Source organism: Symphalangus syndactylus, chromosome 14 (genome assembly GCF_028878055.3).
Source record: "Symphalangus syndactylus isolate Jambi chromosome 14, NHGRI_mSymSyn1-v2.1_pri, whole genome shotgun sequence".
In the NCBI taxonomy this organism is placed as follows: Eukaryota; Metazoa; Chordata; class Mammalia; order Primates; family Hylobatidae; genus Symphalangus; species Symphalangus syndactylus.
In genome coordinates, this window is record NC_072436.2 from 86,095,713 (window position 1) to 86,114,082 (window position 18,370).

The 18,370-nt window shown below is 42.8% G+C and overlaps 1 protein-coding gene across 3 annotated transcripts in view; it reads right to left on the reverse strand.

Moving 5' to 3' along the window:
• Nucleotides 1–2,635: 2,635 nt before the first annotated feature.
• Nucleotides 2,636–18,370, reverse strand: part of SPTBN1 (spectrin beta, non-erythrocytic 1) — a 212,223-nt gene continuing 196,488 nt past the window's right edge. For 2 of the 3 annotated variants that reach the window (XM_055242815.2, XM_055242816.2), the window contains 9 exons: nucleotides 17,170–17,308; nucleotides 16,387–16,471; nucleotides 14,339–14,535; nucleotides 13,066–13,178; nucleotides 12,331–12,394; nucleotides 7,629–7,867; nucleotides 6,238–6,411; nucleotides 4,665–4,707; nucleotides 2,636–3,958 (listed from right to left, as the gene is read on the reverse strand). In XM_055242815.2, coding sequence (XP_055098790.1) covers nucleotides 3,740–3,958; nucleotides 4,665–4,707; nucleotides 6,238–6,411; nucleotides 7,629–7,867; nucleotides 12,331–12,394; nucleotides 13,066–13,178; nucleotides 14,339–14,535; nucleotides 16,387–16,471; nucleotides 17,170–17,308 — 1,273 coding nt within the window. In that variant the 3' untranslated portion in view covers nucleotides 2,636–3,739. Of the gene's footprint in view, nucleotides 3,959–4,664; nucleotides 4,708–6,237; nucleotides 6,412–7,628; nucleotides 7,868–10,015; nucleotides 12,395–13,065; nucleotides 13,179–14,338; nucleotides 14,536–16,386; nucleotides 16,472–17,169; nucleotides 17,309–18,370 lie in introns of those variants that run through there. The other variant, XM_055242817.2, reaches the window with a different exon arrangement.

Here is an 18,370-nt window from a genome sequence, read left to right on the forward strand (position 1 = left end):
AGAGAATTATGTCAGAGAAAAAAGTCAATTCTGAAAGGTTACATCCTATATTACTCCTTTTATAAAACATTCTTGAGAAAACAAATTTCAATAGATCCCCAAAACTCAGCATATTGTAGGTGCTCAATAAATATTTGTTAGGGGAAGGAAACGACAGGTTTCCAGCAGTAACGAACAGACTGGTGGCTGCCAGAGGTTGGGGAGGGAGCGGAGGTGGGAGGTGGGTGTGGTTATAAAAGGGCAACAGGAGGTATCCTTGTGGTGGCAGAAATGTTCTGTATCTTGACTGAATGTCAATATTCTGTATGTGATACTGTACTATATAGTGTTCCGAGCTACCACTGGGGGAAACTGTGTAAACAGCACTGTATTATTTCTTACAACTGCATGTCAGTATACAAGTATTGCAAAATAGTTAAAAAAAAAAAACAAAAAACCGTTCTCAGTTATTGGTGGGGGTAGTATTAGTATTGCTATTCTGAGTTTGTATAACATGGAATAAAGCAAATGAATAACTTTAAACTATTCTAGTGGAAAATGAAATATTTCACCATGATCTTCAATAGGGAGAAATCTCTATTGAGCTTTGATGGAAAGAAGTCTTTTCTCTTCTTTGTTAAAATATGTTTTTGTGTTATGGACCACGTTTAGAAAGGTCAATTCAAAATTATAAAATATATTCACCAAAAAACAAAGAGGATTTCACCCGAACAAAACTCAAATACATTTAAGCCCATAAGTTCATATTTAAAAAACTGTTCATCTTTAGAGGATAGGAACCAACTCATAAATAACAGATTATATGAAAGTAATGCAAATAATGGGAAAGACTCCAGCACTGATCCTGCCTTTTCTATATGGACTGTACCACTACATGAAGGGAAGTATGTCTTTATTTAAGAATTCCGACTGATAAAACATTGTATCCGGGGAACTAACATAGGATCCCCATATACAAGCAATTCTAACAGTTCCAGGAACTTGGTGAGATGATCATGTGCCCATCACCCAGTCTGATACATTGTTTCACCTACTCAAGATGCCAGGAATTGTAAGAAGCACAGTCACTGGCACTCTCCATACACCCAAAAAAACCACAGCCAGTTCAAGCACAGCACAATCCGGAAGTGCCATCAGAAGATGCATCCCAACTTGAGATGCTCAAGTAGGACAAAAAGTGGCCTTGATTCAAGTGACAATACCATTTCATATCCTAAGCTTTATTTTCACTACTTCTTACTCTTCAGATTTATGGAGGGGCCATTATTGTCACCCATACTGTATCACTGAAAATCAAGGTAAAATAGCACAGCATTATAGCAATAAGAAACGTGCAAAATCCTCAAAAAACATGATAGTGGAAGAAAAAAAAAACAAAACCCAAAAACTATTTACCCTGCCAGACTTGAAGCTCATCACGCTGTGCGGCCTGTAACCTTTGATGGCGAACACGTCTTGACTGGGGTCTTCTGACACTCCTCTCGCTGCCCATCATCTTCCACATTCAGGCCTCAGTGGATCCTTATCAAATGCAGCAAGAGAGAGCAAATACCACCAAACCCTGGCTTCGTAACTAGAGATCTGCAAACTGTTGAAATTATGTGCATGATGTTCCCCATATATGTATTATGGGACTCCAGGATTGCTGGTATGAACTTTTTGCCATCTGCACAGCTTTGTCAAGAGTACAAGAGTGTAATTAATCACAATTGTTTCTAAGATACTTTACCTTAACTAAACATTTTGGTCTAACAACTTGATTCCAACCCTGAGCATGGCAAGGGCAAAGGACTGTCGTGGGAAGCAGGGGAGAAGATGGTGAGGTCTCAGTTTGCCTAGAGGTAAGAGAGTTAAGAGAAAGCTTTGATGCCACTCAGCTGTGGAGCCCAGGGCTGATGCCACCTTAGGCATGGTCTTTGTGGAATAACTTACTGGACATCCATAATATTAATATCCATTGCTGCTTTATGCAAGTGGCATGGAGTCAACATACCCAGACAGTCCAGGAAAAGTATGTCACTTGCAAATAACCCACGACTCTATGCTGAAGTCACCAAACTATGGCCCATGGGCCAAACCTGACCTGTTGCCTGTTATTTATTTTTTTTTTTGGTCTGATCTGTATAAAATAGACTTTACATTTTGAAATCATTAAAAAGACATCAAAATATTGTATGGCATGTGAAAGTTACATGAAATTCAAATTTGTGTTCCTAGTTTTACTGGAACACAACCATGTCCAGGCATTCACATACTGTCAATGGCTGCCTTTGTATTACACAACAGCAGAGTTGAGCAAGAGAGACAGTTACGGCCTACAAAGCCTAAAATATTTACTATCTCTGTCCCTTTACAGAACAAATTTGCCAACCCCCATCTCAGAGCTCAGGTTTCACAAGTGCTCTGGTAACTTTTTCATAAATAAAAGATAAAGCCTGAATGTGTAACTACACAACAGTCACATTTATTACTGTTTGCTGTAGTTTTCAAAGCTTGTGCACCTGACATGCATAAAAAATGCAAAAGTGAGCCCAGACTGGTTGTAAAATGTTTCTTGTTTGTCATTTCTCCCTTTGCAGTTTCCCTACTGGGCATGCACACGCAGCAGAGGAAGAACAACAATTAGTCACCGTGCTAGATTTAAAAGCATTTAATGACATAGCATATATTTAACAGATAGGGCAAAAGTTGAGAGGTACAGGTCGTACGACTGAGCACCAGGCCTGAGCGACCACCTCCCTGTTCAGGCCCAGCCTCTGGAGTTCATTCCTATCAATGTCATTTTGATTGTGCAGTAAGATGAAAATTTGTCATTACAATAGTTACAGTGACAGAGAAATGCACACTATGTATCAAATAGCAAGGAAATGAAGCAAATTATAACACAGTGTGGCAACGCACGAGCAAGTAACCATTAGAGTAACATTACTTTGTCCAGTAAATGCTTCAGTTCCACCACTTGTACACTTACCAATGATTTAAAGGGTTTATTATACATCTAGTTTTATTATACTTTGTACTAGAATTATCTCAAACATACAATATAATGTATTTCAGCAAAAAAAAAAAAAAATTGAAATTACAGATTATTTAAAACAGTATCAGTTTTCTATTCCTTCTTGTATACTGACATTCTTAACCGTCATAGCAGTTGATGCAGAAAAGCCGCATGTCGTGTGTTAGTAAGTGATGCCAGATACAAATGGTTTGGTCTGTAGAATTAATGTGGAGCTGCACTGTGGCTGCAGCAAGATCATAATATGCGATCTGTTTAATAAAGGTTAGCCCCATCTTGGGCACTTCTAAGAGTCAAGACTCAGGGTAACCACCGGAAGTAAATGGAGAGAGAATGGTGTCAGGATATTGGTACATTTTGTCTCTGGTGAGCACAGGAAATATTAAGCACCGCTGCCTTGCATACCAACAGCACTAGAGGCGGGTTATTTCCAACACAGCCTCACAAAATTGAGGAACAGTTTAAATACTGAGATCTAATCTATATAATTTCACTAAAAAAAAAAATCTGGCCTTCCCTCTGCACCTCAAACTTTTGTAACTTGGAGATAAAGTGTTTAGGTGTGTTTCCCCCACCCCCCAGAAATGCTCTATAAATTAAAAAAAAAAAAAATCAACCACATTGAGGAACATTAGGCACAGAGAGTAATGTGTTGGTTCTGAGCTTGCATGCTGGAATTTCACTTAAAAGGTAAGAGAAGGGCAGGAGGTGAAGGAAAGGAGTTCATTTCTTTTTGCCAAAAAGGCTGAACCGCTTCTCTTTGTCTTTCTCTTTGTCCTTTTCCCGCTTGCCGGGACTGGACTCGCTGGTGATGGTGACGACGCTGGTGGGGAGGGTCTGCGCTCGGCTGGATGCTGGCGTGCTCTGGGTGCTGGCAGACACCTCGTGTTTATCAGAGGAGATGGCGGAAGAGATAGCCTGGATCCATGTGTTCATTTCCTCCTGAACAGAGGAAGGGACACAGGTGAGACTAAGTGGAGTAGGCATGAGGGGTTCTGGCTCCAAGGCTTGGGAATGGCCCATCTGGCCACCTGAGGGGTAAGCAGAGTCACTTCTGGGCCCTGTCCCCAAATGCACCTCTGCCTTATCAGTACAGGAGAGGGAACCTGGTCCAGCTTCTCATGAGAATTCAGTTCTACTCATCACCCTAGTATGTGGCCCTACAAACTTGTAAGAGCTGGAAGACCGGTCTCAATCTGTGAGGCGGTCAGATCCCACCCTAGAAGGTGCTTTTTCACATTTAAAGCATTATAGGTGTTGTTTTTCCATCAATGGACCCTCTCTTTCCTTGAGGTGAGGTACACACCCATTAAACAGCTGGCTGCGGGCGGAAGGTGCAGCGGGGGTCCCATCATGATCCACAACCAGTCCTGGGACCACCTCACTGTGCCTCATCCCTGAGAGGGGACAGGCAAAGATTCCCTCCATCGACTTCAAGGGATCCTGCCTCGGCAAAGGGACAGCGAGATCATATTCACTGCGTTCTAGAGACAGAACCAAACACCTTCTAGTGTTGGTGACTGGAGCCCAGTGATAGAAACCATCACCGATCATCATTTACATGAAGAACATTCTGAATAAAGCCCATCATCACACAAACACTTGCAAACTCCTAAGTACTGGAGAGAAATAACATTTAGAAACTCACATCGTCTTTGGCTTGGAAGAGGTACTCATTGCCATCATTTAGTCTGTAATTTCAAGGAAGAAAGTTAGTCACCACTTAATTACAGAGAAATAAAAATCCCCCAACTCCCATATGCCACACAGGACAGAAGCAGACCACAGGAATCACAACAGAAGCGTCAACCTACATATGTCACCACCAAGCCTGGGGACCCACCCAGGCCCAGCAACGGACCCCTGGAGATTAAGAAGCCATATAATCGTGCCAATGATACACACAGGGAGCCTGTGCTTCAATCCAATGGAAGGATTTTAAAAAGCCCCAAACATAGCATTTGGCTTTATTGTGGCAAAAATCACTTGTGAATGCCTGATCACTTACTGGTCTAAACTGAGTTCAGGAGAAAGTTTTTGAACACAATGAGCCCTTTTGAAATTCTGCTACTGAGCTTGTATCCCCTACATTCACATGTTCCAGAGTTTCAGAACAGGCAAACAGAAAATGTCTCTTCAACTTTTCTTCTATTGTACGTCTCAGAATTAAGAAGCCCTATTAGCGTGACACTGGGAGGTCCCCAGGCTTGGAGGGATCACAGGTTTACTCTGTGGCTGTGGAGAGGAAGAGGGTACTGTTGTGTAGCAGAGGGTAGGGGCCGCTCGCTAATATCCCAGCTCTCTGAAGCTACATGAAGGGAGTACAAAGGGGAAAGCACCCAAGGAGCCAAGCTGCCGGTGCATTGTCCTACAAAATGTAAAGTGTTCCAGGACCCAAAGAGCCTGCCTGCACTGCGCAGCAGCAGAGCTTAATAAATCAAACCATTTGACACTGTCTCCTCTGCAGCCCTTGGCCTAGTCCAACTGGCACGAAATATACAAATAAATGAAGACCAAACCTTTTCAGATCCCAAAGCAACAGCACAAATCAGTAAGCAAGCATCCTAACCACTAAAATGTTTACTTTTTACATTTTTAAAAGATAAAATAATTTTTCTGCCTACTTCCAAGTGTGAGGAGAAATTCTGAGCTTAGCTCCACTCTGTAGGGACGTACATGTATCCTACGGGGTAGAGACATTTGGAACTAGATGGTTCTGAGGCAGCTGGAGCATCTGCTGGGAGACTCAGGGGAGGACAGGGTCCCAGGCCCCACCCAAACATTTCCTGTTTGTCTCCATCCAGCTCCAGGATGACTCACTTGTCCCATCTCCAGATAACTCATGAGCAAAGAATAGCATCTCCTGGGTCGGGATAAGCTGAAAAGATGGGGAAACTATTTTTCAAAGCCTCCCTTAAACTGTGAAATGTGACTAGCTCTCTTTAAGTCTTAGGGAACAGTCAGTGCCTGGTTATAAAATCAAAAGCTCCTTATCCTTCAATGCTCAGATGTACTGTTAACCACAGGGAAGCTGGTGGCTGGCCACCGTTGCCAAATAATTCAGCCTAACCGAGACACGTGCCAAACTGGTTTTTCACTTTATTGGGGATTGGCAGAAGAGAGAACCAACTAATCACAGTGGCTGTCTAAGAAAACCAACCCCCCAGAGTGGAAGTAAATGCAAATCCACTCTGGCAGCCATGAAGCATGGCAATTCTCACCTTAGCTTGAATACGTGTTTCTTCTTTTTGTAATCAAGGGCCACTTCACAGACAGCTTCTTTCAAACTCACAGGGACCTCGCTGTGGTAGGGAATTCCAGAAGCAGCAGTCTTTGCATCTTTGTAGAAACCCATTTCTTGGTTATTTATGACACAATAAACATTGTGCCAGGACCTGAGCAGTTTAAAAAAAAAAGGGCAGGGGGAGATAAAGGCTCTACCACATTTCCCTTGAAGAACTAAACATTTCATTAACATGAAAATGATCCTCACACAACACAGTGTGACCCCACCCAACCCTCAACCTTCCTTATTTCAAGCCCTTCCTAAATTCTGCTAACACTAAACTACAGAAAAAATTCCTCCATGGAGAGTTCGGGGACAGGGCACAGGGGAAGTGTTTGAGGGCTATGTCTTCTCTTTTACTTTGGAGAAAAGCAAGTTACCCTCTTGTACTCTGAGCTCACTTTGATTGGTGTTTAGTACTCTTTGCTGTAGCGCCCTCTTATGGTCATGGGCTGAAGGCCATGCTCTTTGTCTGAAATATGCCCGTCCTCCAGCAGCAGCTCCTCCAGCTGCGGGTTCATTACTTATGTGACTTAGCAACTTGACAGAAAGACAGACCCAGAGCCATCAGCACTTACAGTACCTTTGGGTGAATTAAAGTGGCTTTTCCCCTATGGTATGGCAAACTGTCCTAATATACTAATTTTAACAGAACACCGGCCTGTATTACACCAGCATGTATTAATATATAAATCCCTATGTTGTCCTCAATGTGAATGGCAGTTCTCAGATGTTCTGATGCCCTCACACAGCAAGCAAACTGCACAACAGGAAATGGTGGTCCCAGGTGGTTGGGTTTACTAGTTAAGCACATACACTTTGCAGTTTCATATTCCAGCTTTGCCATTTACTAGGTTTCCACAGAAAGTAAGCTTTGTTAACTGCTCAGAGCCTCTGCTCCCCATCTGTTAAATAAAAAAATTGGGCCTGTTGAGAGACAGTGAATATATATAAAGGCTGATACGGAGATCAGGGCAGGGGAAATGGTTAATGGATTTTTACAAAAAACCCACAAGGAGTCCTAAATGAAATAACTCACTTAAGATAAAGAAGACTCTTCACTATCAATCTAGCAAATTCCTTCTCCAGATGAACTACTAAAGCCCCTTCTAGCTACTCCTATCCAAACTCAACTCTTCTCTCAGTGAATAACCAGCATTCTACTCCTGCTTTCCAGCATCAGCCCAAGAAGAATGCAATGTCCAGGAAGCTACCAAAGGAATAAAACTACATGAGCACATACTTCTCTTCCAATTCAAGAATGGCCCGCCTTATCCCTTCACATGCTGACTTCCCATCTTACTGTGGCAGCTCTGCTGCTGTTACCTGCTTGAGGCTTTCTTATTGTGGGCCTCCCACTCGTGTTTCCGATTGAGGAAGCCTTCCATCTGGGCCAAAGGCATCTCCTGGGTTCTGGCTGGTAAGGTGGCGGCACTCTGGGCTGGGAGGGCAGTCTTGGCTTTGCGATCAGAGGTCGGGGAGGGGATGGGGCTGGACTCTTTAGAGCTCGTCCTTTGTTCTGTAGCGCCGTTGACCATTTCGCTTGTGTCCACCGTTTCTGCCATCTAGGGACAGCGGAGAGGCCATTCAGCTAATTCCGTGAGCCATGGGGGTGACCACATACGCTCTACCTGACTCGCACATGTGGCTGTGTATAAATGCCTGGCACAGATCGAGGCAGTACAGTAAAACCATTGCACACCCACAAAGCCAGCTGGACACCAAGGACATTAGAAGGTGGGAATGGATTAATGCCCGCCCATTTACAGGGAAATGAGAAAAGCGAAATGCCAGTATGAGTTTTACTGCACTCTATTCCTCTGATCAATAAATATAACTCAGATCATCTCCTCTTATGGTTACTTTAAAACAAAAAGACAACAGTAACAATCACACATATTAAATATGAAAGAGAGTGGACGTTATACAGCAGCCACCTTACAACCAAGGATGCCACCAGAAGGGCTGGAAGTTTAAGCGAAAGGGCATTCACAAACAGACCGATAGACAACTCTATCAAAGCTACATGGCATTCCCCCAGAGTAAGACAAGGAAAGACCTTGGTTCCTGAAAATGCTCTCTGGTTCTCCTCCCCCTCCCCTCAACACATTGTCATAAACACATGCAGAAATTAGGATGACAATCATGCATTTCACATCTACCATCCCAGTTAGACTTTGGAACTTAAGAGCTGGAAGGAAATGAGGCAAGTCAACAAACATCAATTTGACCACATCTGCCGAAGTTGTATCGTGAGTGGGTTGTAGTTTGTGTTAAAGGAGCTGGAAAAGCCAATCACAGTCACTCAACACCACACAGCTATTTACCCCCAAACAAAGACAGAACCAGGGCCTTCCCCATCACGGGTTGGTTGATCACGGTGCCTTGCTGCACTGAGACGAGAAAGCCCAGAGACAGCCAGGCTTCCAGCGGCTCTGACCCTTCAGGCTGGAGACGTCTTCGGGAGCGTTCCTTCCCAAGCTCATTTAAATTGTAACCCTCATGGCTTTTCGGCTTTTGAAATGTAGTAGGGTCTTGATTCATTATCGTTTTCAGCCTGTGTACCATCAACTGCGTACCATTAACTGTAGCAGCCCCTGGCTGATACACCCAGGGTGTGCGATTAGCGAGTTACTAAAGCTGGGTGTGGCTGACACTTTAGTGGATTACAGACAACCTGCACCCCTTGTACACAGACAAACATGAAGAAGTCAATGGCACGCTCATTAGATACGTCGCCCACCACTGCTGCCCAGGACCAAAGTGACACCAAATTAGCAGTAACAACCTTGACAGGATAAACTGTAGACTGGCCACCACCATGTGAACACCTGGATCTATAAACTCTTGGGAACTGGATCTCTCACTTATTAGGTCTTATCTTGATGGCTGGGCCCAATGCTTGATTTTGAACAAAACTAATTTTGGGGGGAAAAGGGCTAAAAAAAGCTCTGGAAGGAGGGAGAATCACAAGTTTAAGTTATGTCTATGCAAACTATCATAATTAGCATCAGGGCTGAGGGAAGACTACAAACTATGTAGTTTAAGGGTGGTTTTGACTGGAACCCTTTACAACCTCATGGCCATGTGGAAAATGGATTATTAGGAAAAAAAGACTTGTGGGGGTGTGTCTGCGCACGAGTGCTGCATGGTGATCACCCAGGCCTTGCAAGTGACAAACTGCAGACATGTGCTTATGAGCAACAGACTATTGAAACCATTCTCTCTCTTTTCACTTTTAAAGGAGAGTTGCAGGAGGGGAAATAGCCAAAAAACAAAACCCTGAGTCAAAATAATGTGAGTGGACTTTAAAGGTGACAAATCTTCTCTAGTGTGAGATTTCAGGAGACTTCTGGTGAGGAGGAAGTATGAGTTTGGTCTGGAAGGCCTGAGCCAGGTGTGAGTCCAGAGAGACATGGGGTTAGTATGTAGAGAAACCAGGTTAAAAAAAAATTTAGTGCTGCAGGTTTGACTTGAAAGCTGCTAGTGACAGCAATGACCTGGGTAGAGAGATGTTTCCTTGAAAACGGCTAAAATTTATCATACTTGGTCAGACTGCAAGGTAGATGAAGGCCAGGGAAGCCTCTTCTGAGGATAATTCTGCAGCAAAAATTTTTTCTTTAGAGTTAGAAGGAAAGAGAAAACCCCAAACCAGTATGCAGAGATCATTAATGTTTATGCAAATGAATCACTAACCAAGAAAACAAGGAAAATAAAAGGAACAAAATGAATTTTAATGGACATGTGCTTTAAGCATGCCAACAGACAACACACCACTAGAGACACACATCAAAAGCAATCACAGTGCTATGATCAAATGATGGGTACATGTGAACACATCCCCTGCAACCCCACCCCCCACGTTGCTTCTCTTTAGCGATTAGTCCAGAGCGCTTTAGTGACTGGGCACACCCGAGATACTTAAATCAGGAGGTGAACATAAATGCAATGTGACAACTAGTAGCACAGAAAACACCTGATTGGTTTTCAAAGTGCATGAAGCAATGCTATTTTCAAGTTCATTGAGTCTCTGCGTCATCACTCAAAACGATAAAAATACTTTTTCTTCTTCTAATACAATCCAATTGTAATTAAAATTTTGTTACGACAAGCTACATTTAAAAATCTAGATAAAAATAGGCATGATAGTAAATGCTAAAAACATCATAGCACTCCTTTCTTGTGTGCTTATGTGGTTCCTTTTTTGGAGGGTCTTCTAGATACAAAAAGTGTCAAATTGGGTATCAGTCTTGATGATACAAAATTTAAACACACACATATATATATGAAAACATCACATATATACATATAGATCGATGAAACACAAAATGTAATTTGGAGCCAGAAACACACATTAGAGCTCCCTAATGACCAAAGACAAAGCAGAAGTTTTTTTTTCTAAAATGTATTTTGATGTGTTTTAAGGCAGAGACCCAATAATGATGCATACTACCCCCAGAACATAAGAAGCTTGGCATCTATCTATATACCCATCTACAGTCAGAAGTAGATAGATATGTACATAGAGATAAGGAAAAACAAACAAGATGCTATATGACGTTATCCTGACAAAAGAAAAAAAAAAGACATGCATCATGAAATAAAAAGACAAATCAGACTTAACTCATGGAGAACACATATCAAAACAGGTTTCTGATTCCACTAACACATCTAAATATGGCAAAAGAGCAAGTGAATGTCTCACAAGGTTTTGATGTATAATATGGATTTGGTTTTGTTTTTATCGGTACAAGGAAACCATCTCTGTCACCAGCTTTTATTTCTAAGGAAAAGGATTTTTGTGAAAACATTTTCAATTCCTGCTGGTGGCCTGATAGATACCATCCTAAAAGCTTCCTTTATCAGAGAATTCCACAAAAAGTCTTGAGAAAATGAACAATGAATCAGAAGATTAATCCAAGATGTACAGTGGAGTTTGTCTACAGAGACACTGACATGACTTCTGAAGCCAGGGGGCACGCGAGCACTCCCAGGCACAGTCCACCAAGTGCAACGTTCAAGTAATCAGGATGAACCACAATGGCTTCTGTTCCATTTGTTTGAAAAATTAAAACAGTTTGACACCCTGAAGTCATCGGCTGAATGGAGAGGCATGGAAGTCTGTGAGGCAAGCTTCTAAAACATGCTGAGAACTGCTGTCACCTGCTGCGTCCCACGTGCTAGCAGCACTGACAGGGAGCGAGACAGAGGTGGCGGCAGCAGTCAGCGGGCACTTTACTCCTGAGGCTGGCTGCAACATCTGTGTAAGGAAGCCTAGAGTTTTCAATTCAGAACTTGGCAGAAAAAAAAGAGAGGAACTGGTTTGTAAAAAGTAATAAATGACCCAAAAGGTCTCAAAATGTTTGAGATTGTGTGCCTAAAATTAAAATAGCTTCCAGAATATATCTGACTCCCTTTTTTTGTCATCTTCAATAAATAAATGCATCTTTCATGGAATGTTACACAGCTGACTTTAGGTTTTAATCTTATTATAGAATGTCTCCCTCCTCATACACCAGTCTTCCTAGTTAATAGTCAACTACTATAGGTTAATAACATCTGTAAAGGGGGCTACATATAGCACAGTACCGTGCCCTGTTAGAATAACTGAATGTGTCATACCTGTTAGATTCTAGTTTTCTTCTTCATTATGCTGTAATCTCATTTAATTTCATTTCAATTACTCATGTAAGGGTTTCGCTGTAAAATCTTAATAAAGTAAAAGCTCACAATAAATAAACAAAAAGTAAGTAAGCTGCTTTAAGGCAACTGGGCATCCATCAGTTAAGAGACTCAAACATGAATTAAATGCAAACAAATATGAAACCAAGGAAGGCTTATGAATTAAGTAAAAATTTTAACATTTTGGGTGAAGTGGAAGCCAAAAAGTCAAAACCCAGAGGATTTGGAAAGGGTGATTCTTGACAAATGGTAGTGAACTTCACAGTCCAGACCATGGCTGGTCACTGGCTGTCCGTCTGCTATTAAAGTTTTTGTAGTTTTGGTAGGTTTGAGAGCGGTAACTAACCCGTGGAGATCCCTGTTCAGCCGGCAAACCGTTTTGGGAAACTTGTTCTCCTTTTGAAGTATCCCTGTTAGGGAAGGGGGGGAAAGGAGGAGGAAGGGAAAGGAAGAAGAGGAGAGAGAGGAAACAGTAAGAGAGGGTGGGAGAACATCATCACTCACTTTTATTACGTGCAACCCTTTCATATAATGTAACTCTTTTTAAATCTGAAACTTCCAAGTGTTTTAAATAGACTCTAGATAGGAAAATATGACTACAGGAATGCCCTATGCCCCGCCCCACCAAATAAAGGCAGCATTAGAGGTTGCCATGGAGCTCTTACCATAGCAAAATAATAAGCCCTTTGGAAGTAGAGAATAATTGCTGCCCTCTGTGTGAAGTTACTTAGAACTCTCAAAAAAAGCATCACCACAAAATCACTGGCCTAAAATCTGGGCAGTTCACTCCATGCATTTAATCACATGGAAGTTCTGAGCACCCTGTGTGTGTGCACACAGGATGAGAAAGGGCACTGTCTACATTCTACTTCTGCCACCTACACACCTATATGACTGTGGACAAATCAGTGTCCTCCAAGGTTATTAAGGGTAACTGTACAGACTTTAAACAGTCTATGGAAGCAATCAGTAGGCAGGGCATGTAGTTAGGCCTAGCAATGCAAGGCTTCAGAAAGATGCCCCATAAACCTCATTGGGCACTGAGGCTAAGGGCCCAGCCTCTGGAGCTGCTGGGACTCACCACTGCTGCTGGGACTCGGCTTCCTCTGAAACCTTCGTGCTCGGCTCGGGAGAAGGCGGCCGCCTCTTCCTCTCCTCTTCCTCTTGCTGTCTGCGCACTTCCAGTAACTCCAACTAAGAGAAAATAGAGTGATGTTTGGTAGAGTCCCAAACTCTGCCTCTTTTCAGAAAAAGGTTCAAGGAACCCAGGAAGTCCTCCTGTCTAGTTTGCTAAACTGGACCACACTGGACAAGAAGAAGCTCTAACATCCTGAGCCAAATGGAATTAGGTTCACAGGAACTGCAGCTATAGCCTAAAACTACAGGAAATAGTCTATTCCATGGGCTGGCAAAATTCCTGTGAGTTGTTTGTAGGACCCCTGGGGAGCTTGGGTTTAATTTCTAAATTAACTATGCAACTCTCAACTCTGCTGAGGAGGAAAGTACCTGAGCCTGAGGGTTCATGCTGGACTCCCCAGGAGAGCTCAGACAAACACCAGGGACAGAGCTGCAATAATTCTCAAGGAAGCCGCTTGTGCTGTGGTGGGGATCTGTGTTCAGCCAAAACCCAAACAACACATTAAAAAGCCACAGAATAGTCTAACTGAAACAAAGCCATTTCATGAGTCATATGGATGTACCAGAAGAACTCTGTTTTAACACAAATGTATGCAGGTACATTTTAAATGCCCAGAACTGAAAATCAGAAACACCATTTTTGTACACTGCAAAAGATCAGCTTTCTACCAGGAATGCAAAAGTCTTTGGAGAGGAAACACCAGTGCACAAATCCTGTTCTAAGGCCTTTATGTTGACAGAAGAGAGGATCAGGAATGGGGACTTAACAACAGGCTAGGATTAAGCTTCTATTTGATGGGAATTCTAATTCTGAAATTCTGAAGAAAATTTTGAGGCCATGCCCCCTTTAGAAGGAGGCATGGAGCCATGGAGCTCTTACCATAGCAAGAGCTCTGTGTGAACAAAGCTTTTATGAGATAGGGGAGAATGAAAGATTCGAAGAAAAAAGCAAACACCACCAATCAACCCCCAGGCAGGAAGCTATTATAAGGGATCATAAATCCAGGTGCCCAGGATGTGACTGAGGAGGTAACAGTCCTGACCCTCTCCCTAGGTCCTGCTCCACAGTAGCCACCCATTTTAAGATCTTCGCTACTTGAAAAAAAACCAAAAAACCAAAAAAAAAAGCAATCGTGTGAATTCCCTGGTCTAAGAGGCAAGCAGGAAGAAAAGGCTGCCCATGGCACCAAAAAGCAAAGGGCCCAGTGGCCACTTACTGTAGTCAGCCTTTCCAGGGCAGAGAACCTCTCATCCCAGGTTGCTGCAGACTTTTCAAATGCCTCATGGCGCTTGATGAGCTTCTCCACCTCGTCCACGCTCTGGCCTATCTCTCGGCTGGATAGGTACGGCTCCTGTCCAAGCAGCCAGGCCTCGGCCACACTGGCGTCTCTTGAGAACTGATGGACCTCCAGAACTGCACAGCGTACCATGAGTTAGTACACGTTGACCAGGAGGTGACGGGGAAGTCATATGGCCTTACCTCTTGGCACTGCTGCCCTCTGGTGATGGCCACCTGCATAACCAGTCTATTGTCTACTCTAAATTAGCCCCTGTCCAATGTAAATGTAATGTGAGCCACACATGCAACTTTGACTTTTACAGTAGCCACATTAAAAAGAGTAAAAATAAATAGGTGAAATTAACTTTAATAGTGTATTTCACATAATATGTATAAAATTATTACAACATGTAATCAATATGAAAAAACTATTGAGATCTGTTACAATCTTTTTTCTTCTAAATCTAAATCTGATACGCATTTTACGGCACACATTCACTGCACATCTCAATTTGAGACATTTCAAGTTCTCAAGAGCCACACACGGGACAGCGGCTATCATACTGCCCAGCGCAGGTCTACAGTGAACGCTCTGTTCACTCGGCCCCAATTCATGAGCTAAGCCTTCAGAGACCTGCAGGAATTCACAATCTACACCCAGCCAGACGGGCAGGCATTCTTAACTCGCCCTCTTTTGGGCGATAGTTATGTGTTTTATTTTGGGGGGTTTAGAGGGAGGGAAGGAGATGGGAACACTACAGATGGTGGGGACCAAGGCTTTCACTCTGTTTCATTCTTTCTTCCACCTGTGAGGAAATGGAACACTAGTTCCACCATAGTGATGGGAAGGTAGGTTAGAATCAGGCTTTGTGCTATAGTTAACATTGATTTTCACTGCATTTCATGCAGCAAAGCCTGGGGTCATTGAGGTAAAAAATGGACTGTGGGCAGCGTTGGTGTCCCAAGGAGCTGGCTAGCTATCTTGGTAGTCCCCAACATGACTACATGAAGAAGATGCCACCTCTGCACTAGGGACTTGTTGGCTTTTCAAGGCAGGGACTGTGCATGTCATCACTGTGTCCCTGGTGTACAAGCTGGTGCCTGGTTCAGTGTGTAATGTGGGTTTTGCTGAGCTGAATGAAACCGCCCCACAATTCTCAAAACATACATACCAAATCCTCCTGCAAAGAATGGTCAAAAAGTGGAATTTCTGAGGGCTCTGGGCCCAACAGAGTGTGCTGTCAAACCTCTCAGAAAAGGCCCTTGCATTTGGTTTCTAGTAAACACCCATAACATGCATAGATGGAGTTAGAACATAAGGACAGAGCCCAGAACTCCAACACAGAATGGCAAAGCATGGTAAGCAATGCTAGAATTGCGCTGTTAGTGCTCATACCAATTATGAAATGCTATTCCTAATACTGTACATTATAAACCCTGTATGGGCTCACATATTCCCTTATGAGAATTAAAAATAGAATCTAATTCACAGGGTCACTTTGGGGAATAAATACAGAAATACATTAAAAAACCACTTAGAACAATGCCTCGTTCACAGCAAAATTTTAATAGATGTTAGTTTTTATTATGTTACCAACATTCCACTAAGACCACCGAATATAAGACTTAATGAGACCAACTTTCCACCTTGACTGTGAAGTAAGAATTCCTGAAGACAAACAGGGGAGAGGGCTTCTATCTGTATTCTCCCAGGGAGGTGCCAAATTGTCATCCCTCTGTCATCCCTAAAGAACATCCAAATCCCACCTATGACACTGAGATCAATCAAGGGGTGAAAGATGACTATGCCATAGGAAGCTTCTTAAAAATAATATTTACCATGAAATGGTGAAACAGGGCACTAAAAAGGCATCTAAAACTCAAACAATCTTTAAATGATAACATTAATGAATTAAGGCAAGAAAATAAACGTGCATGCTTTCCATGGATACCCAAAAGAGCAGAAAGATAAAAGTACATCCTTACTCAGTCTTAACCATTCCCATCGGTCTTCCCACTTGTCGATCATTTCTTTCCTCTTTTCCGTCAACTGCAGTAATTTTTCCTTGATCTGTATGAAAAAGAGGATCCCCGGGACATCTTAATGGAATGCACCACATCCTCTTGATGGGGTCATTTTATACTAGAAAAATACATTTTCTGCAAAGACCGGCTGGGAGATATCTAAGGACTGCTCAGTCTGTCTGAGGACTGGGAGAGGAAAGAAAAGCATAGCACTGCTCCTTCCAGAAGGGGCTGGAGGAAGGCGCGGAAGCCCTGCCAAAGCTGTTTTGTCGTGAGGAGGCTCCCTGCAGCAAACACGTTCAGGAGAGGGACAGCAAGACGGACAAAGCCCTGACCTCTTGGAGAGGATGCCCACTCCCATGCAGGGGGCCACACACGCAACTAATAATTTACCTCTTTATTACCACCATTCTAACCAGAATCACCAACCATGCACTCAACAGCAAACTGATCTAGGGCATAGTCAATGGACACTGGCATCCTCTAGAAAGAGTACTGATCGAGGAGGACGGGGAGTCCATTTTGTAGCCCTCAAAAACTGTCTTCTGTGTCACAGATTTGCCAGCCTGGGCCTAGAGTCTTGCATAATTGTATTATTCTAGACGCACAGGAAAGGAGTTTTAAAACATATGTGTATGTGTATAAGAATGTAAACACATTATCTCTGACACACATATACATATAAAACAAAGTCATTTTACACCTTGACACCAGCTGCAGCTCCAAAGCAAAGCAGCAACCTACCTCCTCAGATGCATAGTGTTTTCTCGCCAACAGGGATTTCCCAAGTTCAATGCAGGTTGTGAAACTGTCATTACGTGCATCAATTTCAGCTTTGATGCCTTGATGATTATTCATTAAGAGTTCAACAGATGATACATCCCTAAAATTAGACAAACGATGCCTCTGTTAGGAGATCAAGCTTTTCAAAAAATGTGTAGGTTTTAAAACACACAATTAATTTGAAAGAAACGGATGGTCTTTCAGGTCTGAATCACTCCCTGAGCTTAGGTTCAGCCACTGGAGCCAAAGCACAGTGACAGCACAGTTCAGCAACAGCCAGGCAACCAAACTTTAGAATATGGCTGCTTTTGTTTTTGTGTGTGTGCCTGAATGATTCAAAATGGTTGCCAGGTGGGTGCCAGAAAAAGCAATGGTTTCTGTTCAAACTTTTACTTTGAAATGCAAGTCAGAAAGACTCTCTTCTAGAAAGTACAGAAGCAGCAAGAGGTGCCCCAATCGCACCTTGATGAGTTACTGTCAAAGATTCAGGATGTGCATATCAAAGAGCAGCTAATATGGTCTCCTTATTCAGACACAAAAAGATACACAGGATGGGAACTAGCCTAGAGAGCAGTGAACAGCATGGATCAAAACCTACTGATCCTGATCCAGGAAGTACAACTGCTTCAAAAATACACATATCATAAAAAATCCCTTTTATTGCGGCATAGTTTCTCAATTACAGTGGGGGCTGGAGCTGGCAGAGGGGTGAACTGGAGGTTAAATATGTACCTGTGTGTTCCTCTATTAACTTCTCTTCACTAATTTGCATGAAAGGAAGCCAAAGATATAGGACAAGTATTAAATAATAACCCAAGGACACCATATTAAAGCAGATGTTGAGGGTGACACCTTTAGTAATGTGCATGGAAAGGGATAGAGTGGTTTTTAATCCAAAAAGCAAGCACAGAAAAATAACTCAGAAAAGTCATCTCATTGCAAAGACGGGGCAGTTAGTCATGTCCAAGGTACACGGCTACTTGAAGCCCAAGGTCCTACTTCAAGCACAGATGTGGGCAAGAGGGCCTGAGTGACTGTGGGACAAGGGAGCCAGGAGTAGGGAGAATGGGACAGGCTTTGATAATCCCAGGCTCCCCCATTCCCTGGTGATGGTGTGCATGAGGCAAGCAGTGGGCACCCGCAATCCAAGCACCTCCCCACC